The sequence below is a fragment of the Tamandua tetradactyla genome, chromosome 19, assembly GCF_023851605.1.
Source record: "Tamandua tetradactyla isolate mTamTet1 chromosome 19, mTamTet1.pri, whole genome shotgun sequence".
Classification (NCBI taxonomy): domain Eukaryota; kingdom Metazoa; phylum Chordata; class Mammalia; order Pilosa; family Myrmecophagidae; genus Tamandua; species Tamandua tetradactyla.
The window spans coordinates 44,310,591-44,337,333 of NC_135345.1; the positions used below are offsets into that span (position 1 = coordinate 44,310,591).

At 37.9% G+C, this 26,743-nt stretch overlaps 1 protein-coding gene and 1 long non-coding RNA gene across 3 annotated transcripts in view; one reads left to right on the top strand and one right to left on the bottom strand.

Moving 5' to 3' along the window:
• Positions 1 to 10,998: 10,998 nt before the first annotated feature.
• LOC143663190 (uncharacterized) lies at positions 10,999 to 12,084 on the bottom strand. The gene is made up of 2 exons (XR_013165853.1): positions 11,391 to 12,084; positions 10,999 to 11,259 (listed from the first exon to the last, which is right to left on the bottom strand). It is a non-coding gene; the product is annotated as an uncharacterized LOC143663190 (long non-coding RNA).
• SLC30A9 (solute carrier family 30 member 9) overlaps positions 11,494 to 26,743 on the top strand; it is a 138,492-nt gene continuing 123,242 nt past the window's right edge. For both annotated transcript variants that reach the window (XM_077136758.1, XM_077136759.1), the window contains exon 1: positions 11,494 to 11,760. In XM_077136758.1, coding sequence (XP_076992873.1) covers positions 11,649 to 11,760 — 112 coding nt within the window. In that variant the 5' untranslated portion in view covers positions 11,494 to 11,648. The remainder of the gene's footprint in view (positions 11,761 to 26,743) is intronic.

The window sequence follows — 26,743 nt, forward strand, 5'->3', positions numbered from 1 at the left end:
ATACCTATAGGTAGGTGAAGCTTTTATGCTACATATATAAGCTTCACAAGAGCAAGCCTCAAGATTAACGGTGTGGCCTCTTGATTTGGGTGTCCCTAATGTTTGTCACAGTATCAGGGTTTTCCCTGGTGATAAAATTTAATAGTTCTATTATTTGTTCTCGTATCCCTCAAGGGACTTTGCCAATACTTTTTGATTATCTGCTTATTATACTCTGGGATATATACCAGCATTACATTAAGCTATACAGGATTAAAGGCTTCCATTCTTCTTCTGGACTCCCTATGTTTGGATTGTGTAAATGAGCTATCCCGATAGGTTGAATTAGATTATGTGCTACAGAAAATTTAGGTTCTGGACAAAATAAACCTTTCTTCCTTTGGCCTCAAAGAGTAGGTGAAGTTCTAAAATACAGGCAATGTCTTTCTTACCCCTGTATTCTGAACTGCCTTAATCCCGACCTGATCAGTTTAGTTGTTATCTCTAAATACGAAGTTATATATATAAAAAACAGCCTATCAAAATCCAGAAATAACAATTACCACTCCAGACTAAATGTGACCGTTATAAGAGTTTACAATCTAAGCCCTGGTGTTCTTTTAAGCATTTTCTAAATGAGAGCATACAATATTTGCTCTTTTGTTTTTGGCTTATTTTGCCTCACCAAATATTCCACAGGTTGATTCACAATGTCGCATGCCTCAGAACTGCAATTCCTTTTTGTAGAAGCACAATATTTGATCATACATATATACCATCGTTTGCCAATCTACTTCTCAGGCAGTGCATCCTTCAGCCACCTCTGTTCCTTGGGTGTCCATAATGTCCAAAGTCAACAGTCCATCAACACTCAATTTTAGATAATTTCATTGCTTCCAAGAGAAAGCTAACCAATAAACACAACCTCACCAAATAAAAAATCCAAACCTCCCCTTAACTCTTGACCCTCCTCCCATTATTTACCCCATAAACATAGCCTACAATATGTGTGCTGGTTTGGAAGGATGTATGTACCCTAGAAAAGCCATATTTTAATCCTAATCCCATTTTGCAAAGGCAGCCATTTCTTCTAATCCCTATTCAGTACTGTATGTTTGAAACTGTAATTAGATCTTCTCCCTGGAGATGTTACTCAATCAAGAGTGGTTGTTAACCTGGATTAGGTGGAGATGTGTCTCCACCTATTCAGGTAGGTCTTGATTAGTTTACTGGAATCTTATAAAAGAGGAAACATTTTGGAGAATGAGGGAGATTTCTCTAAGAGAGCAGAGAATGACATAGCCATGAGAAGCAGAGAGTCCAGCCAGCGATCTTTGGAGCTGAAGAAGGAAAACGCCTCCCTAGGAGCTTCATCAAACAGAAAGCCAGGAGAGAAAGCTAGCGGATGAGGCTGTGTTCACCACATGCCTTTTCAGATGAGAGAGAAACCCTGACTGTGTTCACCATGAGCCTTTTCACTTGAGAGAGAAACCCTGAATTTCATCGGCCTTCTTGAATCAAGGTGTCTTTCCTTGGATGCCTTAGACTGGACATTTCTATAGACTTGCTTTAATTGGGACATTTCCATGGTCTAAAAACTGTTAACTTACAACTTATTAAATTCCCTTTTTTAAAAGCCATTCTATTTCTGATATATTGCATTCTGGCAGCTAGCAAACTAGAACAGCATGTAGTAGCAGTTTTCCCCCTATACCCTGAACTTATACACTCTTTGTACAAGGTTCATACCTTTGCAGTAGTTCATGCAAGAACTATATTTGTATTGTACATTTTTATAAATTCCAGTTCAGGTAGACTATTTTAATTTAAACTTCATTTTTAATCCAAAATTTGTTTCCAATAGCAACTGTTAAACAACTTGTCTTTCAATTTTTTTTCTTTATTCCTGACCTTGCTTCGAACTTTATCAGTTGTATTTTTTCTCATTTGATATTCTGGTAAATAATAGCCAAAACCCATGTACTGGAACTTCTTTGTTGGGGAACTTGGTGCTGTGTTTATGGAAAAGGAATATAAGGATGTGAGCCATTATTAAAAGCAGCAAGAGTAAATAATTGTGCTCTCAGGGCAGCTTCTTCTCACTTGTTACCATAAGAACCTCTGAATTTAGCAGCTTAGTCCAGTGGTCAGTCTACTGCTCAGTTTAAATGATGTTTTAGTTTGCTGGGATTGTCGAGCAAATACCATGAAATGGGTTAGGTTAAACAATGGGAATTCATTTGCTCATGGTTTTGAAGCTAAAGTCCAAATTAAGGTGTTCATCAAGGCTGTGCTTTCTTCCTTTCTTCCTGAAGACTGGCATGCTGGGGCTAACTGCTGCTGACCCTTGTTCCTTAGCTTATCACATGGCAAAGCACATGGTGATATCTCCTGGTCTCTCCCTTCTCTTCCTGGTTCCGTCGATGTTGAGCTTCTTGCTTTCTGTGGCATTCTCTGTCTGAATTTCACTCCACTTACATAGTACTTTAGTAATAGGATTAATACCATTCTGACTGAGTAGGCCACACCTTAACTGAAATAACCTCATCAAAAGGTCCTACTTACAATGGGTTCACACCCACAGAAATGGATGCAATTTAAGAACATATTTTTTGGGGGTACATACAGCTTCAAACCACCACAAATATTATATTGGATTCTAGGACTAGTCTTAACACCAGTTAGCCATTTTTCCCATGACCTTTTTTTTTTTTTTTTCACGTAGGGAGCAAGGGCTCTGCTAAATGATTAGATAGTGAAATTTAGAATTCACTTTCTGTCATTACTACACAATTTGGTTGCTGAAATAACAATATGTAACTAATGCTACAGTGCAAGTTAATGAATAATTCTTTTCTGTACTCTGGTCTCTGATTGTAATTATTTACCACAGCCATGAGGGATTAGTAATTATTCTTTTGACACCTTCTAAAATGTTTTTAGCCTTCTAAAAAGCATTTTGGTGCTTACTTTCATTTCCTATTGTTTTGTTTGGTTCTTTTCTGATAATCAAATTCTTCCATTTACCGGATTCTTTGGAAAGTCTCATAGCTTTTTTTTTTTTTTTTTTTTTTGGTATGCTGTATGGCAGGGGTCACATTTCATTCTTTTTCCATGTGAGTATCCCATTATTGCAGCACCATTTGTTGACGTTTTTTTTCTTGTTTGTTTTTTGGGAGGTGCATGGGCCAGGAATAGAACCTGGGTCTCCCGCATAGCAGGAGAGAATTCTACGATTGAAGTACCTTGCACCTCGTCTCATGGCTTTTTATGGTTTGCCTCTTCTAAGGTATTGTTCTAGTTTGCTAGCTGTCAGAATGCAACACACCAGAGATGGATTGGCTCTTTTTTTTTTTTATTAAAAAAGAAATTAACAACAAAACATTGAGATATCATTCCATTCTACATATACAAGAGATGGATTGGCTTTTAATAAAGGGGGATTTATTTCGTTAGTTCTTCAGAGGAAAAGCAGCTAACTTTCAACTGAGGTTCTTTCTTAACGTGGAGATCTTTGCTGGCCTTCTCTCCAGGCCTCTGGGTTCCAACATCTTTCCCCAGGTTGATTTCTTTCCGCATCTCCAAAGGCCTTGGCTGAGCTGTGAGTGCTGAGGTGAGGGTTTGCTGAGCTGCTTAGGCTGTGCTACATTGAGCTCTCTCATTTAAGCACCAGCCGATTGAATCAAACATCATTCATTCCCATTGGCATGCCTCCTAACTCACTGCAGATGTAATTAGCAACAGATGAGGTTCATATGCCATTGGCTCATGTCCACAGCAATAGAACTAGGCACCTTCACCTGGCCAAGTTGACACCTAAGTCTATCTACCACTGGTATGAAACAGGAATGTGAAACACTTCAATTGATTTGTTCCTTCTTGTTAATAAGTGAAAGCCACAGTCAAGCCCTTTTAGCATTCAACAGGCAGTTTAGGCCTTGACTTCCAAGGGAGTATTTTTCAGCTCATTAAAACCATGCTTTGGCCTTTCTTTTCCGAAGTCTGTTCTTTCATAGTCAGGAAACAGGGTGGGGACAAGATTAATTTCTTAGTGTACAGTTTCATTTTAGCTGCTTATGCCCAGAACTAGATGTTATAGCCAAAAATAATACAAGAATTGATGCAATTCAAGTAAAGATCTGGATATTTTTAGAAAGTGCAAATAATTGGTATGCAACTCCACAGAAATCTGATGCATTTAGACTCATGTTAGACAAAAGTAATTTCCAGCAAGCTAACCAAACACAAGAAAGAGAATGCTGGAGGAATTAGAAGAAAGTGTAATAAGGTTAGTAGGAAAAAAAGCTTTAACAAGGCATGTTCATGCTGCTGAAATATTTGGTTTGTCAGAGGCTAAGAGCAGAACAGAGCAAGTTATTTTACCTTCCTTTCCCCACTAGTATAGATATTTGAGGCAAGATGATGAGGAATATTGCATGCTATTCCTGTCTCTTTGATTACAAAAGTGATACTGAAGTGCAGAAGTGGCTTCAGACATGGACAGATCTAGAGTGAATGGGAAGAACTGTCAGCATTAAAATCCATGTGTAATGATTTAGAAATTAGAAAATGTTTATATTCACACACACACACACACACACATTACTTGATAGAAGCTGGTTGTTCCCACCCAGCTCTTGGGGCGGGGAGGGGGTTTGGGTCAGGGCAGCCCGAAGATCAAAGGACAGGTCAGGTGTGGAGTTAGACATGAACTCAAATTAGGACTTGCAAATAGGAGAGGATTCTTTCCCAACGGCAGCCGGTTGGGAAATGGAAGCTTTGCAAAGGGGGCAGGGACAGTGCAAGGGCTTATAAGGGTTTAGACATAAGGTGTAAATAATAAGGGTTTAGGACAAGGGTATGAGAACAGACTTTCAGCAGGGTCTCCTGAAACAGGGATTTGGAGTTTTGTTATCAATGGTGATCAAGGGAGGGGAGTTTCAATGCCTTATTTATGACACCATTTGTATATTCTTTTGCTCTTGAGGTTTGATGACCTTTAATGTCTGTCCTGGTCATGTAGGCGGCTACATTAAATGACTGGTTCTCAAAATAGAGTAGAATGCTTTCAACATAGAGGGGAAATCTTGGACCCCTACACTGGTGGACATTACTTTTAATATGCAGTTCTAAATTGTGACTTTGTTGAGAGAAGCAGGGTTTCTCAATTGCAGTACAATAATACCTTGTAGGGGATAATTCTTTGTTGTGGGGGAGCTTTGTATGTTTATTAATATCTCTGACCTCTACCAACTAAATACCAGAAGCACCCAGCTGTGACAACCACAACTATCTCCAGATATTGCTTCTGGTTGAGAACCACTGCTATAAAGGTCACATGATGTGGGTAAACAGGAAGAACATGAGATCATTTAAAAAATATATTTTTATTGAGAAATATCCACACACATATGGTCCAGCCATATTACAGTCAATAGTTCACAATATCATCACATAGTTGTGTATCTTCACCATGATCAATTTTAGAACATTTGCATCACTCCAAAAGAAGAAATAAAAAGAAAAAAAGACTCATACATCCCATACCTCTTACACCTTCCTTTCATTGACCACCAGTATTTCAATCTCCCCAAATTTTACCCTTCATCTCCTGCTATTATTTATTTTTTATCCTTATTTTTTTTACTCATCTGTGCATACCCTGAATATAAGGAGCATCAGACACAAGGTTTTCACAATCACACAATCACACTGTAAAAGCTATATAGTTATACAGTCTTCTTGAAGAATCAAGGCTACTGGAACACAGTTCAACAGTTTTAGGTACTCCCTCTAGTCACTCCCATACACCATAAACTTAAAAGGGATCTCTATATAATATGTAAGAATAACCCCTAGAATAACCTCTCATCTCTGTCTGAAATCTCTCAGCCACTGGGACTTTATTTTGTCTCATTTTTCTCTTCCCACTTTTGGTCAAGGTTTCCTCATTCCCATGATGTGGGGTCCCGGCTAATTCCCGGGAGTCATGGCCCAAGTTGCCAGGTAGATTTACACCCTGGGAGTCATGTCCCATGTAGAGGGGGAAGGGTAGTGAGTTCACCTGTAAAGTTGGCTTAAAGAGAGGTCACATCTGAGCAACAAAAGAGGTTCTGTGAGGGGTGACTCTTAGCCATAATTATCAGTAGGCTTAGCTTCTCCTTTGTAGGAATAACTTTCATAGGGGTGAGCCTCAAGATTGAGGGCTCAACCTATTGAATTGGTTGTCCCCACTGCTTGTGAGAATATCAGGAATTCCCCAGATGGGGAAGTCAAATATTGCCTCCTTTCTCCCCCAAGTCCCCCAAGGGGTCTTTGCAAATACTTTTTTTCTGCCCAAATTCCTCTGGGTTGTATTGGTGCATCACACTAACCTGTACAAACCAACAAGATTTCACGTCCTATTCAAAATTCTATGTATTATGGTGTTCAAGTAAACTGACTATACAAGTTAAATTAGATAATGTGCTACTGAAAATATAAACTTTGTACCAAATAAACATTTCTCCCTTTGGTCTCACATAGGGGCTGAAGTTTGAAAATCATCCTTTACCCAGTATTCTGATTTACATTAGTCCTATCCATATCAGCTTCATTCATATCTCTAGATGAAGTCTGATCACTTTATTAGCTTTTTTAACAGGAGCATGAGATCTTAAGCTGTGATGGGCGGGCTAGTAAGGTTTGAGTGGAAAAATTGTGAGGGTTTTGAGAATACAATTGGAGAAATGAGAAGAGATGGTAGGGGAGAAGAATTGAATGGAATGTTGGGGACAGCATTTCCCTTTCTACAAGAGAGGGAAGCTGAGGACGTCATTAAAGAATATAGGTCAAAAGTCATGGAACATTTAAGGGGAAAGCCTAATTTCTCCTAGGAGGGTTGTTGAAGGGAAGGGAGAGTTGGAGAGGAGAGTTCATCAGAGGGAGAAGTGGAAGTGGACTGAAAGCTTTGATGGTAGGGTAGAAGTTGAACAGATCTGGCAGAAAGACTTTAACCCCTTATCTCACTCAATGAAAGAGCCTATGGACTAAAGGAATTGAATTTATAATAGATATATAGTTCTTACAACTTTCATTCTTTAATTCATTTATTTATTCACTCACCCAACCTTTATTAACTACATTCTCCATCTCATGTACTAGATTATATTCTAGACACTATGAATAGAAAGATGAGTAACAAACAATCTCTGTTGAAAGATGTACACAGTCTATTTGGGGAGAAAAAGATGTGTAACCAGTTTGACGAAGCACCTCAACTCAAGAGGTATAGCATGCCAAGTTTTATATCTTCTGTAAGGGCTAAAATTGGTACTCTGTTTTATTTTATTGCTTGTAATAGCACCTCCTTAGTTATTAACACTTTCATTATAGGTATTGACATTTAGTACTATTTATGTAGAAAATTACTTTCATATATTAATTAAGTAAAAACACAAAAACATGGACCCATGGTTCCAACTCTCTTTACACAGACTTCTCTCTCTCTTTCATGTGCTTTGTCTCACTGGTCTCTGTAACAGCTCTCTCCAATGCTCGAAAATTCCTTTAACTTCACAGCACTGGGGCAGATCAGCATATCCATATGAGGATGGAGATGTCAGTTTCCTTTTCTTGAAGACATCTCAAAATTTTATAAGCACCATGGAATTGGCACTAATTTCTTAAACAACACACAAAGAACATTAGCCATGAAAGAAACAAATTGCTATTATGGACTATATTAAAACTTTCCTTCAACAAGGTATCATTGAGAGAATGATAAGATAACACACAGAGTGGGAGAAGATATTTGTAATAACATATCCAAAATGGGACTTGTTTCCAGAATATGTAAAGAGCTCATACAAATTAACAAAAAAAACACAGACAACCTAATAGAAAGGTGAGTAAAAGTGTTGAACAGGCACTTCTCAAGAGGGTATCCAAATGGCCAATATACATTTTTAAAGGTATTCAACTTCATTTTATCATAAACTATATGGAAATTAAAGTCACAATGCTGTACTACTCCATACCTACCATAACAGCTAAAATTAAAAAGATAAGGCAGTATCAAATACTGGTGAGCTAGTGAACAAATGGAACTCTCATACACTGCTATTGGGAGTGTGAATTCATATAACCACTTTGGAAAATGGCTAATAACCATTAAAGTTGAAAATGTGCATACCCTATGACCAGCAATTTCACTCCTAAAATAGAACCATTACAAATGCATATACATTTCTACCATAATTTGTAATAGCCCCAAATTGGTGATTACGTAAATGCCCATCAACAGTAGAATGGATAAACAAATTGTGAGGTATTCACACAATGGAATACTATAAAGCAATGAAAACAAAGTATGATTTCCAAAAACAATGTTACGATAAAGCAGCCAGACATGAAAGAATATATGTTTAATGGTAGTGGAGTACTATATGCAGTTATTTCATATAAAATAATAGTGAAAAAAACCAACAACCCACAAGTGAATTCATAGAATGTGGGAGAGGGGGACCCTTAACAACAAAATTCTGCCCACTCCCCTCTTTTGTAAAACTCCCTTACACATATACACACAGATTTGAAGACAATGGATCTGAGTCTAATTCCATGTTCTATCACATTCTTACTGAGTGATTGTGGGAAAAATCATTCAACTTCCCTGGAAAATGGAGTTGAGAAATACCTACCTAACCAGAAACCAACCATATCAACCCCACATTTCAGAAGATGATTTTTGGCTCCCTTTGCTTACGTAGAATTCTGCATACACATCCAAGTGTGTCTGTGCAGGGCCACACTGCTTTTGATCATGCTTGTACAGAAAAGAGTGACGCCCTTGGATTTGACAAGTGATTTTCCTCTCTATTCATGTTTAAGACATTTTCTCTTTAAATTATTCAGGTTGGAAAGTTCCCTCCTCCCTCAACTCTACAGGCAAAAAGAAAGTGATGCAAACAAATTTATCTGTGTTCAAAATCGAATCTGTGTTGTTAGCCTCATGAAAGAATCACTAACTTTATCTTGTCATGGACTTTTAGGTCAGTTTTCCAGAATACAAGCCAAGTTTGTCTCACAGTCATAATCATTATTCTCCCAAAACTATAGAAAAGATGAAACCCAGGAAGAGTCAGCTTATTTATGGATGTAAATTTTTGAAAGTTGAGGGAACTTCTTCAAATTAATGGAAAACTTTGCAGAAGTTGTGGCGTATGGTAATAATCAAATGACACTTCACCCCTTTCCTATTTTTATTTGCATCTATCTGATTTAACAGTTTTCTATATTTAGGCATGTATTTATATCACTAATCCTAAGGAAACAGACAATTTATCATCATGTTGTTCACGCATAAAATGATGTCAAGAGGCTGGGGAGATGCTTTCTCTTGATCTACATTTCAGAAAACCACATTTAGCTCTACCATTTTAAAAGACTTCATATTTTCTTCCAAAGGACAGAAACCTTTGTGAAGAGTAGTGGTTAAGAGCAAGATCTTTGTGCCTCAGTTTCCTTGCCTATAACTTCTAAGGTGTTACAAATGCGATAATGCATGTAGAATTGGCAATTAGTAAATGATCAATACCACAACCACTATCATGCGTATATAGTTTTACATTTTCTGCCTCCTCTGAGAGAAAATAAGCTCCATGATGCTGGAATGTTACCTGTTTTGCACATGTAAGCAGCTGCTGAATGTGTCTCATATGAAGCATAAAAGCACAAAAGTCTACTGGTAATGATGGATTTCTTAAAGAATGTAGGGTCAAATGAAATTCTCCTAGGGAATTCTATAACTGACATTGCCTTAATTTGCAGCACTTGGGGAAAATGTGAAGCAATCTAGCAGGATAGGTACATATGCCAATGGTGTAAAAAATTACACAATAAATCAAAACTATTGTGGAAGTATTTTAATTCAGGTCCATAAAGACCTGATATGTGATATAACATTGTAAAGGTTAATTATGCAAAATAATATAGCCTGATCTACTTTATTCTTCAAACGTACCTGGCAAGTCAATTCTACTGGAGGTTTATCAGAATTAATACAGTAGTCTAAGTCAAGTTATACCCCAGCTATACCAGGGAAGAGGAGAGTAGGAAGACACAATACATGGTGAGAACGTCCTCTGCACCACCAGATGTGTTGTCCCCATCATACAGTTATGCTACTAATTGATCTTAACAACTCAGCAAAAAATATATGAAAAATATTTCTTACTACAAAAAAATTGCAAATTCTTCTAAGCCTGATGAGAAAAAATACAGATAAGCTAAATGATAATAGAAATTTTATACAAAATAAAAGTAAAACTTAAGAAACCTCCAGTCTTGATGAAAATGACAGCTGAAACTAGTGGCCACTTTAGGAATCCAAAGCATTAAGTTACCTGTTCCCTTTTTTTTAAAGAAAGAATTAAAATAAAGGTGAATGACTAATTATACAAGTTACCATAAAATGAGAGCTAAGTCTTTATGTATTCTATATTATAAAGTAATCATAAAGACTGTTGGTTCTCTTAAAATCAGAAACATTAATTTTATTTCCTTTTAAAATAGCTACTTGGTAGCACTATGAATAAGGTACTCAGAGTAACTTTAAAACACAGCGACAAATTTCAGTATAATATACCAAGCACCATGCATTCCATTTATTCAGTTAATTTATTTGCACCAGCCATTGTTTTAGCCCCTTGGGTTCAGCAATGTACAAAACAGACAAGCTTCCTGCATCATGGAGCTTATTTTCTACCGGAGAAACAAGAAAACACACACACATAACCTCAAATAGTGACAAACTCTTTGAAGAAAAACACAAGGGACTGGGGTAGAGAATAATCGGGCTTCTTTAGCTAAGATGGTCAAGGAAGGCCTCTCCTAAGTTTGAGCTAAGATCAGAACTAGCATGTCAAAAACAAGCACAGTTAACGCTGAGGTGATAATGTTCCGGTGTGTTTCTGAGTCAAAACCGCATTTTGTTTCTAAGTCTTCACAACTCCGTTTACTCAACATCTTATGAACATGTAAGAAATCTTGTTTTATTATTACAGACAAAATTCTGAGGTTCAGAGGTGCTAGGGCAAGTAACTCTGATTCCTTACTGAGTACTTGCCTTCCAGGTATTGGCTGCACAACAGTTACAAGGAGGAAAACGACATGCTGTGGTAGAGAGTACCGAGACCACATCAGCCATGGCTTGGGCTTATACAGGACGGCTCAGGAGATCAGCATCCTTCCTTCCCATCTTTCCTCCTATTTCCAATCCAACGGCCCAAGCTTCGAGCCCTAAGAAAAAAATAAGTAGATATCCGAAAGGCTGTCACTTCTCTCAGGGTTTTCCTGGCCACTGAGATGCAAACAACTTATGAGGTAATTTCTAATAGGCGCAAAGGTAACAGATGCGAGACAAACTTTACCTGCAGCACTGCCGGTATGCCGCAGAATCCCGGTGGTCAATAGAAGGCCTTGCAAGTTGCGCTGGTGCATACGTCACTTTCGCTCTTTCAGCGGCGGGTGTCGCTGAATGATGGTAACAATTCCGGGTCGCTCAGGCTGCCTGCTGCGGCGCAGGCGTTGGTATCTGCCGGTATTTGGTCTATGGAGCCAGTTGCTGCCGGCAGCGGCGGCACGGAGGCAGGAGGCGGTGTCCGAGAAGGGGCTCCTGCCCCGCCAGGATGTTACTGGGCTTGGCCGCCGCCGCTGCGTCGCACAGATGTAGCTGGTCCTCCTTATGCCGGCTCAGTCTGCGTTATAGGGTGGCGGCCTGCGGCTCCGGCGACCGCCAGGGTGAGTGTCCCGCGCCCGTGGCGTATCCGTGCTAGCCGGACAGGAGAACCAGGGTGTCTCGGTGCCTTACGGCATTTCGCCCGCTTTCCTTTCACAGTCCCGAAACTTTACTTGTGGACCCCCGCCTCTGCAATTTAGTCCTCATATCCTGAGGAGGCTCCCGACAGGCCTTCCTGACCCGGAGCCCGTCTATAGCCCTTGCACAGCCACCCGGGAACTCTCAGGCAGCTACTAGCGGGCCAGGTTGCCCCTTACGAAGTCGGACACATAACCAGAACGTTAGGTGTGCATCGCTGTGCCCGCCGGTAACCCCTTAGCGAGAAATTGCGTACTCCCCCAAATTCCAGGGTCTTTTGAGGTTCACTGACCCACCTTCCCTGAGCGCTTTTGGCCTAGTGGATTTTCTTGCCCTGCTCTTTTTCTCATACTGGAAGCTTGGTTCCTTGTTTTCTCTAAGGAAGAAGAAGGATACAACTCAGTATTTTCGGATATTTCTTAACAGGTGTGAGGGTTCTTAACAAGTGTGAGGGTTAAGTGCAAGCGTCCCTCAGCATTCTTTTCTAAATCAAATTTAAATTGGCCGACAGTTTCCAAAGTAACATTGAACTTGTAAGTCCCAATCAAGCTTTTCTCTGTTATTGCTGTCATAGAAGGGCCGTAGCCTAACATAGAAGGCTGATAGATGAAGGAGGAGAGAGAAACAAATTCTCCCTTAATCCAAACCCCAGATTCCTAGGGTTGTACAATATAATAACCCCCTCCAAAAATCATGTTTGAATAACTTGTAGCGTATTTATGACCTCTCAGTAGAAGTCGGAAGTTGCAGTCATTTAAGTTGATAAATAATTACAACCCAGGGTATCCCTACATTGTGTAAATAAATTAGAATGTATTTGTATGTTTTATTAACAGTATTTGTAAAAACTGGCTCTTAAAATTTCAAAAGGATTAATTTAACAGCATTGTTTTTGAGTCTTTAGTAGTTAGGAAAGTGTAACTGTTTTGAGTTTTTCCACATTGTCAGTATATCTGGTTCTCTTATGAATAAAATGAATCATTGGATTATATCATACTCCAAAATATCCATGTAAGGTTTCTACATAATTGCTCCTGTTGACCAAGCAGTTTCAGCCTTTTACAGTTAGGTGTAGTGGATGTTAAATTTAGTTCAAACTGCCCTTTAAGTGTTGATAAAATGAGTGGAAATAATATAATTTGTTCATTCTATTCTTTGTAGCTGTCATCATGTTGAAAATGATCTGATCTCTGTCTCGTTCATCTGTGAAACACAGATAATAATTAGCTACCTGGTCAGTTAGAATGACTTAGCAAAGTTCTTTAGAATGTTTACTAGAAAAAATTAAAATGTGCTCTCACACTTAAGAACACTTAATAAGTTTAAAAAGTCGCTTTATTTGTGAAAATATAGTTTCAAAATTACTGAATCATTTTTTAAAAGGGCAACAATAATTATGACAAAATTTTTAAGTCATTTAGGATAAGTGTTATTTAAGTTGGATGTATGTGAAAAGAAAAGAACATCTGAAGAAGTTTTGGGGAAAAAATTAAAAAACAAATTTCTTTGTCAATAAAAGCATTTAGCTTATCCTTTAAAAATGCCAGTGTGAATGGAAAAATCTTATGAAGAACAAAAGACAGGAATAAAACTTCAAGGAAACGATTGTTTGATTTGAATACTTAAGAATGAGAAACTTCTGTATGTCAAACTAACACTAAAAAAAGAACCCAGAATGGAAAAATTTAAAAGGAGAATAGTATTATGAATTAGCACTTTATTCAAAAGAAATATAATTGCATATTTAATTTTGAGTTTTCTAGTGGCAATATGAATGAAAGTAAACAGGTAGAATTAATTTAATAATAAATGTGCCCAGCATGTCCAACATATTTCAACACAATATAAATATTATTTAGATATTTTCATTCTTTTTTTGTACTAAATCTTTTAAATCTGGAGTGTATTTTACAACACATCTCACTTTGGACTGACCACATTTCAAGTGCTTAGTAGCCAGTAACTACTGTATGGTCTTGTGTAGTTATAGAGTTAATATCCCTAATGTATAAAGGATTTTTATAAACCAGTGTATTATCCGGTAGAAAAATGGGCAAAGAAAATGAATATGAAGTCCTTAAAGGAGAACAAGTGGCCAATAAAAGTGCAAAAATGTTTCATACTGACCTTTAATAAGCATAGAAAAGTAAATTTAAAGGATTTACTTACTATTCATTACCTGTGATGTTAGCTAAGTTTTTCGTACTTCATATTGATGATGGAGGAAGACAGGGACTCTTAGTTGCTGACCGGGAATATCTAGTTGAACAATGTTTTTTTGGAGGTCATTTAGTCTCTGTATTAAAAAGAACTTTGAAAGGTTTATGCCCTTTGACCTAATAATTCCACTTAAAGAAATTTGCCTTGAGGAAATAATCAAATACATATTAAAGTGTGTGCATACGTTCATTATTCATATTAGTAAAAAGTTGATAACATGTATAATTATGAAAAGTTGGAGATCTGAATAAATATTGGTGCATTTGTTATGAGCTGGTGGTATATATAACTATTTAAAAATATCATAATTCAAAAGAATATTTAGTGATGTGGGAAAATACTCTTGATATACTATATTGGGTAAAATCAGAAAAAAATACAGCAAGAATATATACTATAATATTGAGTGGGTTTTTCTAGAAAATTTTTAAACTTTGTATTTTTCAAGTGATCTACAATAAACAAACTTTTTTTTTGACATGGGCAGACATTGGGAATCGAACCTGGGTCTCTGGCATGGCAGGTGAGAACTCTTCCTGCTGAGCCACCGTGGCCCACCCAACATATGCTTTTAAATAATAAAAAAGGTGGGCAGAGTTTTGCCTGCCCATGCCAAAAAAAAATATATAATAATAATAAAAAAGGTTACTTAGGTTCCATTGCTTTGCCTAGAGTGCTTATTTATTTCATCATATATTTATTATAACTTGCCTCATTTCACAAAGAATTTGAGGGGGACAGAATGCTTCTTTAAATACTGCATACCAGATTTACAGTTTATATGCTTTTGCTTAAATCTAAGATTGTTAAAGTTTAATTTTTTATATAAAAAAGTTAAACTTTAAATAATTTCTATCTCTGTCTGTTCTTTTTACTTATCATAAGAGAGTGAGAATTTAACTTTTGTTCCCTTTCCCTTATCTTCTTTAAATAACTAATAAGAACATGGATTGATATAAAAGACCACTTTGGCAGACTGGCAGCATGATTTTATGTAGATTAAGTTAATGGTAGAATGTTTTATAACTTAACCGTAAAACGAGGCTAATATATACCTCATAGGGGTTTTGTGATGATTAGTAAGCAAAGAGGTACCAGACACTGTATTGCTGAATGACTGACATAATTTCCACCTTTATTTTCTTATTAAATAAGAAAACAAGTGCTGTAAAAGAAATGAGCAGCGTTATAGGCTAGAAAGTAGCCAAGAGAGGCCATTTCATTGGTATGCTGTCCTAAGGATTCAACTTTTCTGAGGAGTTGATGGCCGAGCCAAGACATGAAAGATGACAATGTGCAAGGCAGGTCAAGAGCTGGAGGAAAGAGCAATCTGAGTAGAGCAATGAACTGTGAAGACCAGAGAAATAGTATTTGGAAGCAGAAAGAAAACTGGTGGCTGGGGTAAGGTGGGGTGGTATGAAGAAGGGTTTGGGAGGTATCAGGTCTTCTCAGGTTGTGGGTTTAAAAAAAAAAAAAAGGCAGTGTTTTAAAAATAACTTTCTGACATCTGTGTGGAGTCAGATACCCAACAGCACTAGGGTGCTGTTGTAGTTATTTAGGCAAACAAGGTTGTGATTTGGCCTAGCGGTTAGCAATGAAGGTGGAGAGAAGTGGATAGCTCTGAGATATATTTTGGAGATTAGTGTGTGTTAATGTAGTTAAAGCATTCAGTGCAACATGTGGCACTTGGCAAATCCTTAGTATATTAGATATTGTTGTTTTTACTTTTTCTAAGAAAATATCCCCGCAAGAATTAAGCAAAAAATGATTTACCCCAAGCAAGCAGGCGAGTTGCTAGCATCTCCTATTTTTTTCTTCTGCGGAAGAATGATTTTCTGTTCTGATTCCCTGTTAGTTACTCAGTTCTGGTGAAAAATAGCATCAGTAGTAATCAACTAGGCTGAGCTGTGTATTTTTAAAAATATTTTTATTGAGATATCTTTACGTACCATACGGTCTATCCAAAGTATACAATCAATGGTCGACTGAGCTATTCTAAGTCAAATTTTTACATTCTTGATGATTAGGCATAAACATTTTCCTGCATTTTGGGTTAGCCAAAAGAATACAAATAAACTAGAGAGAGTCATTGTGTTAATATTAGACTGTATCACAGATTCTTATAAGATTAATAAGAACTTGATGAAGTCCCACATAATTTATCAGTGGATGTAATTTTAGTTTCTTTTTATTTATTTTAGGCATATTTGTGAAAACACAGAAAAGTATAAGTTATAGAGTAAGAATTATGCATAATTCAGATACTTCACCAATCTTATTCTTAACAGGTGAAATCATACTGCATTATTTTCTTTTCTGCTCTTTTCACTTAACATTATAACCTGAGTGTTTTCCATATTACTGAAGATTTTAGTGTGTACATAATGAAAATATAGGGGTTCACCATGGCGATAATTCTTTTTTTTTTTAAATTTTTTTATTAATTAAAAAAAATTACAAGAAACAAACATTCCCACCACATACACTCAGCAATTCACAATATCATCACATAGTTGCATATTCATCATCATGATCAATTCCCAGAACATTAGCATCAATCCAGAAAAAGAAATATAAAGACAACAGAAAAATATAACAAACAGAAAAAAAAAAATTTTACAGGCCATACCCCTTATTGATCCCTTTCATTGATCACTAGCATTTCAAACTAAATTTATTTTAACATTTGTTCCCCCTATTATTTATTTTTATTCCATATGTTCTACTCCTTTGTTGACAAGGTAGATAAAAGGAGCATCAGACACAAGGTTTTCACAATCACACAGTCAAACTGTGAAAGCTATATCATTATACAATCATCATCAAGAAACATGGCTACTGGAACACAGCTCTACATTTTCAGGCAGTTCCCTCCAGCCTCTCCATTACATCTTGGATAACAAGGTGATATCTATTTAATGCATGAGAATAACCTCCAGGATAACCTCTCAACTCTGTTTGGAATCTCTCAGCCATTGACACTTTGTCTCATTTCACTCTTCTCCCTTTTGGTTGAGAAGGTTTTCTCAATCCCTTGATGCTGGGTCTCAGCTCGTTCTAGAGTTTTTCTCAATCCCTTGATGCTGAATCTCAGCTCATTCTGGGATTTCTGTCCCACATTGCCAGGAAGATCCACACCCCTGGTAATCATGTCCCACGTAGACAGGGGGAGGGTGGTGAGTTTGCTTGCTGTGTTGGCTGGAGAGAGAGGCCACATCTGAGCAACAAAAGAGGTTCTCTTGGGGGTGACTCTTAGGCTTAATTTTAAGTAGGCTTGACCTGTCTCCTGTGGGGTTAAGTTTCATATGAACAAATCCCAAGACTGGGGACTCAGCCTAAAGCTTTGGCTGTCCACACTGCCCATGAGAATACCAAGAATTCAACTTGGGGAAGTTGAGTTTTCCCCTGTTCTCACCATTCCCCGAAGGGGACTTTGCCAACACCGTTCCACTCACTGATCAAATCACTCTGGGATTCATCAGGGCATCACCTGGACAAACCAACAAAATCTCATGTCCTATACAAAGTTCCATATGCTTAAGGTGTTCAACCAACTATCTACATAAGTTATATTAGGAGATGCACTAGTCAAAGTATAGATTTGTACCAGATAAACATTTTTTGCTTTAGTCTCACACATTAGTTGAAATTTTAAACTATTAAGTACCGTCTATTTTCAGCACACTGCAGTAATGACATTTTTTGTTCTTCCTCATGCAAAAACATTTTTTAAATTTGTACATTTAGTCACTATCATTATACACTCTAGGCATTCCTAGATTACACCATCTCAATCTTTATCGTCTATCTTTCTTTGTGATTTCGTTTATGCCCCAGCCCTCCTCCCTCTATCATTCTCACATGCAGCTTCATTCAGTGTTTTAACATAATTGTATTACAGTTAGGTAATATTGTGCTGTCCATTTCTGAGTTTTTATATTCAGTCCTGTTGCACAGTCTGTATCCCTTCAGCTCCAATTACCCAATATCTTACCCCGTTTCTATCTCCTGATGGTCTCTGTTACCAAGGAAATATTCCAAGTTTATTCACTACTGTCAGTTCATATCAGTGAGACCATACAGTATTTGTCCTTTTGTTTCTGGCTAATCACACTCAGCATAATGTCCTTAAGGTCCATTCATGTTGTTATATACTTCATAACTTTATTCTGTCTTACAGCTGTATAATATTCCATCTTATGTAAATGTCACAGTTTGTTTAGCCAACTGTCTGTTGATGGACATTTTGGCTGTTTTCATCTCTTGGTAATTGTAGATAATGCTGCTATAAACATTGGTGTGTAAATGTCCATTTGTGTCCTTGGCCTCGTGTCCTTTGAGTAGAGACAGCATATAGATGGGTCCTGTTTTTTAATCCATTCTTCCAGACTATGCCTTTTGATTGGAGAGTTTAATTCATTAACATTCACTGTTATTACTGCATGGGTAATACTTTCTTCTACTATTTTGCCTTCTGGATTTTATATGTCATATCTGATTTTCCTTCTTTTTACCTTTACTCATAGTCTTCCTTTCTACACTCTTCTCCCCACCTCTCTCTTCTGTCTTCATATCTGTCTCTAATGTTCCCTTTAGTATTTCTTGCAGAGCTGGTCTCTTGGTCACAAATTCTCTCAGTGATTTTTCGTCTGAAAATGTTTTACTTTCTCCCTCATTTTTGAAGGACACTTTTGCTGGATATAGAATTCTTGGTTGGCAGTTTTTCTCTTTTAGTAATTTAAATATATTATCCCACTGTCTTCTCGCCTCCATGGTTTCTGCTGAGAGATCTGTGCATAGTCTTATTGGGCTTCCCTTGTATGTGATGGATTGCTTTTCTCTTGCTGCTTTTAAGATCCTCTCTTTCTCTTTGACCTCTGACATTCTGATTATTAAATGTCTTGGAGTATGTCTATTTGGATCTGTTCTCTTTGGGGTACGCTGAACTTCTTGGATCTGTAATTTTAAGTCTTTCATAACAGTTGGGAAGTTTTCAGTGATAATTTCCTCCATTAGTTTTCTCCTCCTTTTCCCTTCCCTTCTCCTTCTGGGACACCCACAACACGTATATTCATGCGCTTCATATTGTCTTTCAATTCCCTGAGTCCTTGCTCATGTTTTTCCATTTTTTCCCTATATTTTCTGTTTCTTGTCGGATTTCAGATGTTCCGTCCTCCAGTTCAGAAATCCTATGTTCTGTCTCTTGAAATCTACCATTGTAGGTTTCCATCGTTTTTTTCATCTCTTCTGCTGTGTCTTTCATTCCCATAAGTCTGTGATTTGTTTTTTCAGACTTTCAGTTTCTTCTTTTTGTTCTTTCCTTGCCTTCTTTATATCCTCCCTCAATTCATTGATTTGGTTTTTCATGAAGGTTTCCATGTCTGTTCGTACATTCTGAATTAATTGTTTCAGCTCCTGTATGTCATTTGAATTGTTGGTTTGTTCCTTTCATTGGGCCATATTTTCAATTTTCCTAGTGTGATTTGTTATTTTTTGCTGGTGTCTAGGCATTTAATTACCTTAATTAGTTTATTCTGGAGATTGCTTTCACTTCTTTTATTTAGGGTTTTCTTGCTGCATGAATTTGTTGTCTATCTGTTCTTTGACATTCCGTTCAGCTTTATCTGGACCTTTAGCTTAAGTTTTGTTTAACAGAGGCGAATTTTTCAGTTCTTGTTTTCTTGTTTCTTGCCCTGCTTGTGTGGTGCCTTTCCCATACACACACTTAGGAGGGCCTACTTAGATATTATAGACTCCAGCCAAATTTTCCCAGAACAAACTGGCCTCCTGTCTGGAGGAAAGAGTCACCTGCGTCGGTTTTCCCTGAGGGTGAGACCCAGCAGGTTGAAAGACTTTCCTGTGAAGTCTCTGGACTCTGTTTTTCTTATCCTGCCCAGTATGTGGCACTTGTCTGACTGCAGGTCCCACCAGCATAAGATGATGCGGTACCTTTAATTTTGGAAGACTCTCCCTGTTGGGGGTGTGGTGGAGACAGAGGAGAGGTTGTAGGCTGGTTTTAATGACTTCAAATTACTAAGCCCTGGTGTCTGAATTCCTTGATGGAGGGATTCCACCTGGGTGGAGCTTCACCCCTCCGCTGGGAAAGGCACAAGCTCCAGATAAACTCCCAAAAGAACTCACTTCTGCCTATGCCTGGGGCAGTTGCAGCCTGAAAAATCCTGCTGCTGTATCCAGAGGCAGTCAAGCCTTTGTAGATACACAACCACAAAAACCTCTGTTTCCCTCTTTTTTTTTCCCCCCCTTTTTCTGTCAGTACTGCCCCCTTGATGCTCGGGCAAAAATGAGCAATCTCCGCTTTGATCAGGTTCACCTAAGCTGGGGGCCTATTTTTAGTAGTCAGAATTCCACAATTGGTGTTTGATTGTGCTCAGTCCCTGCTGCTGGTAAAGTCCTTTCCTTTCCCCTCTGGGAAACGGCCTGTGGGGGAGGGGCACTGGCCTCCACAGCTTTGGAAACTCACGGTTCTCGGGGGGTTCTTGCAGCCGGTCCAGCTGGTCCAGACTTTGGTACGCTGTGTGTCTGGTCACTGTTGTGGCTCTGGGAGCTATTCTGTACTGTTTCTGGTTATTTAGTAGTTGTTCTGGAGGATGAACTAAAATGCGCATGTTGTTAAGCCTCCATCTTGACCCGGAAGTCCATTGCGATAATTCTTAATAGAAATTAGGGTACATTTAAATTGTTTCTGATTTTTGCTATTCTAAATAATACCATGAACAACAATCTTTACACTTTATATTGTGTATTTTAAATTCAGGCTTAGTAATCGCATTAAAAATAATTTAATCCTAAATTAATTTAGGATTAAATTATTTTTAATAAATAATAAATTATTTATTTAATAAAAAATAACTAAATAAAAATTATTTTGTTTTTAATAGGTCAATGATTTAGAAGTTTTGGGAAGATATACTAAAAATAGTCTTACAGACAAGAAGTTTGACTCTAACCCTGAAATTAGCCAGAAATCAAACATTCTAGACTGCAGGAAATCTTTTTGTTTGTTTTTAGTTATTATTGTTGCAGAAGCTACATATGCAGTATATTTTGCATGGAGGAAAGGAATTTCTTCTTATTGTTAGTCTGAAAAAGAAGGGCAGATTCCTCTGATGCTAGAGTAAGTGGTAAGTGACAAAACAGATTGGAGAGCTAGGATAAGTGGTTATCAGTAGCAGTGATCAGTAGGAGCTAAGAGGCAGTAGCAATGACAGATTGCTGTGACTAGATTGATGGCAAGATACCAATAGTTCTGCAGTCCTGGTAAGGAAACAGCCTTTATTATTCAAGCAGTAGGGTTCTTGCCCTAGCTAGTAGAACAGTGAGTGTCTAGCTAAAGACTAATTTTCTATATATGGCTTATTTTAGACCTTGAACAATGGTTATTAATGGTAAATAATGCTCTTTACTATCTTTCTGCTTCCTACATTTAGTTGGTATATTCAGTCATTCATTCAACATAATGGTTTGGTTTCTACTGCTGTGTGTTAGGTATTACATTTTTATATTTGTTTTATTAAATTAAATGTGATCCTGAATGTTTATTAGAATATGAAATATTAGAGGTGGTAATGTATCCTACAATTTCTATGCAATTTTCAATTTTGTAATAATATAAAATATGTACATTTAAAGTTGCTGATACCATAAATTCTACTGAAGATAAAAGTTAAGGACTTATCAAAACAGCTAGTAAGGACACTATCAAGATTACTAGGATAGTATCTAAGGAAGTTAGGAGTCCACTTGAAAAGACCCCTACTGGTCAAAAATGGGACAGTTTTAGCATTAATAAAAATATGACTAAAATGGGTTGAAATACATCAAATAATGTTTAAATCCGCGAAATCACAGTGAAGGACACACACAAACTAATTTGTCATCATTTTTTGGATGCTATGTAATGAACATATTATTTTGAGAATTGATAAATAAAGGGAAAGAATTAAGCATTTAATCTGATTTTCCTGTGTGAACTGTGCCTCTGGGTAACCAAATAAATGAGGGGGAATTTCTCTTTGTGGAAGTATTCTAGTTATTAAAGGAAAAAGTTGGAATGTCACCATTTTTAACCACCTAATGAATAGATCATTCTAGGCATTGAACAACAGCAACCACTATTGTCACAGGAAAGAGACAACTAGATATTATGTGGTTCCTGATGAAAGAATTTTTCACTACTTAGAAAGTAGTCTTGTCCTAAAAAAAGTAAATATAGATAGAGCCTTTACATCAATTAAGTTATAGAAAAGATAGAGAAGAGAAGAAGAAGTAAACGGTACCGTGGGAATTCAGTCACCAGAATTCAGCCTTATAGACTGCAGGCAAACAATCTGGTTTCTTCAACATAAAAATTGTAATTAAAAAAATCCGTCCTCTGTGTTAGGCATGGAGTTGTTAAGGTATCCATGCAGGACAGTGAGTCAAATCTTAACAGGTTTATTGAAGAGAGAGAAAGCAAAGAGAAAGCAGGGAGATAACAGGCAGGCAGGAGGCAGTGAAACCTGCTAGCGAAAGGAAAGAAAAATGGCTCCTGCTCCTTGTTCTGGGAGCTGTGTTTTGAAGGAAGAGTGACACTGGGAGGGGAGGGTGCCCACTAGGTGTGTGTTGTCCCTTGATTGGATGGGGGCTTGTTGACTTAGGGTATGATAGATTGCTGAGGTATTGACGCACTATTCTCCCTTGATGTGCAGCTGCATGTATCAGGCAGAGTGAGACACTGGTAGGGGAGGGTGTAACAGCATAGACAGATTATGATCGTATTTGTAGTTATCTGGAATGTCTTCATTTGCCATCTGGAGGATACAGCACCAGCTTGTATCTCTACCTGCTAAGGATGCTAAAGAGGGATACTGAAGGGGGCTCTGTGTCGAGTTCCCTTTGCTCTTCGAATTCTTTTTCTGAGACCTAACACTCTATATTAAAAGAACCTTAAAATACATCTCAATCAGTCACAGTATGTAGGTCTTGTTTGGATCTATTCAAACAAAGCCTGGAAAAATGATAACGTTTATATCACAACTGGAAATTTGATGGTCAAAAGGTTCTTGTCTCAGAAATACATACTGACATATTGCTGAATTAATGTATGTCTGAGATTAGCTTCAAGTTAATATGGGGATGGCAGAATATTGATGTAGGTAGAAATGAAACAGGATTCACCTAACTGTTAAGGTGAGTGATGGGTATATGGAAGTTTATTATATTGTTTTTTCTACATTTGCATATATTTGAAATTTTCTATAATGAAAAGCTTTAAAAATCTTGACATAGCCTGAAATCGAGTCGTGGAAGTGTTATCATCTTCTTTTTTTTTTTTCTGATCAAGCTGCAAATTTTATTAGGTTAGCTGGGTGTATATATACCGGCTTGGGGAGGGAAGTAGGGTATGTGGAGCATTATGATAGGAGGGAGTTCGCGCCGGCGGGAAGGGCTGGTTAGATGATTGGTGGGGAATTCGCGCCGGCGGGAAGGTCCCGGAGGGGACCTATTTCCGTGAAGAACCTTGTTGTACTAAGTAGCTGCTGTTGCATCAGCCAGGGTGGCCATGTTAGCCCAGTCGCCATCTTAGGCTAGCCTCCTGTCCCCAACATCTCCTCCCTTTGTTTTTCAAAAGGATGGAGGAAGGATGCTGATTAAGCATTGTGGCATTAACCTTTACTGGGGGAAGTAGAGGCCTCATTCCCCAAGTTGTTTGTGGCTCTGTTTTTCTGGGAAGGGGAATTTTCGCAGAGCAAACCCCTATGCAAATGAGGCATACTTCTCAAGGAGCTCGAAAGCGGCCTTCGATTGTTCTGGCCCTCCTTTGCAGTGCTTCGCCTTGCACCCAGCGGTACCAATCATAGCATAAGCTAGAAGCATACTTTCGAGTGGTATGCTGCTCCCGTAGGAGGGGGAACTTACAGAGGGTAGACGGCTTCCTGGCCTTCCAGGGTTACGCCCTGGTCCTGGAGATGGAGCCTTTGGTAATGCACCTGAATGGGCCTCCCTAGGGCTGAGTTAACTTGATCCTTTACAAGCTGGAGTATTTTCCTTATAATAGCAGGTGCAATAGATATTATAAGGAGTAGGGTTATTAAGGGGCCTAATATAGGGAGAAGGTAAGGGAGGATTCCATTGAGTCCCCAGGAGGAGCCTCCTTGGGCTTCCCGCTCATGTTCGCGGTTTGCAATTCCTTCCCTAAGTTTGGTCATTGAATTTCTGATTAAGCCAGAATGATCAGCATAAAAGCAACATTCCTCGCCTAATGCTGCACAAAGCCCTCCTTGTTTAAGGAAGAGCAGGTCTAGCCCTCTTCTATTTTGGAGAACTATTTCTGATAGGGATGTAAGGGACTTTTCAAGGTGGGTGATGGAAGTTTCAATACGGGTTAAGTCCTCGTCTATTGCAGCTCTTAGGCTGGAGAGGCTTTGTTGTTGAAGGGTGATTGAGGCGATACCGGTGCCTAGACCAGCAACACCAGTAGATGGATTCTTGGACTTCAGTCGTCTGTCAGCTTAGCCGTCGTTGAATAGGTTATAGCAGGGCTTGCTGGTTTATTAGTAGCTTCAGCTGTGCTGGAGAAAGAAAAAGAGAAAAATGCCTTTTCTCAGGGCAACCTTTTTGCCCTGGACAGATTGTTATTGTTTTTTTGTTTTGTTAATTGCTCTGGTAACCATTTGTCTGAATTAATTCCCTAGAATATATATACACTGATTCTCTGCCCCATATCAGGACCGGATCTGGTCCTCACCAAGTGTTATCCAATGGATCTTTCCAGAGGACCTTGGCGAATTGTGTTCAAATAGATCTAAAATAGGCCTGTGGGAGATTGCAAGGTAAAGAAAATAATAAAATCAACAGGATTTTTTAGATTTATTTGAACAAGCTGTCTTTTTTGAATGCATTGTTCAATTAATTGTAACTCTTGTTCAGCTGCAGCTGTTAACTGCCTTTTGCTTAATAAATCAGAATTTCCTTGTAAAATATCAAGCAAGTTTTGTAATATATAATTAGGAATCCCTAAAGTGGCAGGTAGCAAAAATGAATGCAGAGTGTCAATAGTGACATGTACCCATAGCAAATGACCAGATTTTTTAAATTGAATTCATTGGATTGATTTAAAAGGAATGCAGGAATGTGGATTCTTTATAATTGGTTGTGCATTTTTGCTAATTTTAAATTTATTGCATGCAGTTTTTATGGTATTTTCTCACAATAGTGGCCAAATTTCGGTTTGCTTACATGACGGGGCCCAGTTGGGTCCTCTGGGAACTGGCTAGGGACCAAGAGGAGCTTCCTGGGACCTAGATATCTTTATTAAAGTACACCTCTTTCTGGGGGGATAGCCAGTCCTCCTGGCTAGAGTGTACATTTTAACTATTTTTTATCAAGGTCATGTGATAGCAATATCAGTTGCATGTAATGGCAACATCAGGTGAACAAAAAAGACTCCACAAGTATATTTTTTCCTTGCATTCAACCCTCAAATCTGATCTGCTTCCAATATAAGCCATGGTTATCTTGGGATAAATTTAGCTTATACATATGTAGTTTATATAAAGATTGGACAAAGTCTTAAGATATTTTGGCTTAAAGGAATATAGGTATTTATATGATTTGAATATGATTTAGCCAGTAATAGACTCATTTATAGTAATAGTACTTAGATTAATAGATTAAGCCACCTGGTTTAGGGCAAGAAAAGAAGCACTTTTTGCCAGTATAATGATACCCAGGAGAAAATCAGTATTTTTTATACAGATAACAACATGACAAAAGTTAACATAAGTTATTTTGATAAAACACAGACTCTTTGCTTTCTAACTAATTATTTAGAATCCTTTTATATCTTTTCATTATAACAGGCTAAAAGTTCAAGAAAACATTGTCATTTTAGACTCATTAAATCTTTCTTGATTTTAACCATAATTTCTGTTTTTACAAACCCTCAGCACTTATTATATTAGTTTAGGTTTTATTCCATATTCCATTATTCAAAAATAATGGGTAGGGGGCAATTTTTTGAATAATGACCCGATTTGTTACAATTAAAACAGATGGGGCCGTTGTTTTGAGGGCTATTTTGTAAGACAGTTAATCCTAGAGTATTAGGATTTATTCCGTTACAAAGTTTAATATAATTGGAGAGGTCAGTATTACGAAAAGGGCAGATTGCCGCCTGACAGGCGGTGTTAGCATTTTCATAAACGAGATGCTTGATAAAATCCCTTTCGCTTTCCTGATCACCAAGAATGCACTGGGTTGCGGTCTGTAGCCGACTGAGGAAGTCAGTATACGGCTTATTGGGGCCCTGAACTATTTTCGATAAAGAGGAGGTGAGAGCCCCCTTTTTGGGGGAGTAGCCTCCATGCTTTAATGGCGGCGGACTGCACCTGGAGACCAAGTCCTCGGGGGTATTTTGCTTGGGTAGAATTAAGATGATAAGGACTTGACCCTAGAAGCTTTTTTAATGACCAGGATTTTGTGCTGTCTTTTAAGACGTTGCTTTCAGCATACTTTTTACACTGCTCCTCAGAGTCCGCTTTCCATAACAAGAAATCGCCACCTGATAGGGTGGCTCTGGCGAGCTGTGACCAATCATTTGGAGTAAGCTCCGTTTCGCTAATATTGTCTAGCAAAGCCAGAGTAAAAGGGCAGTTGCTCCATAATTATGCACAGCTTTTTTTAGTT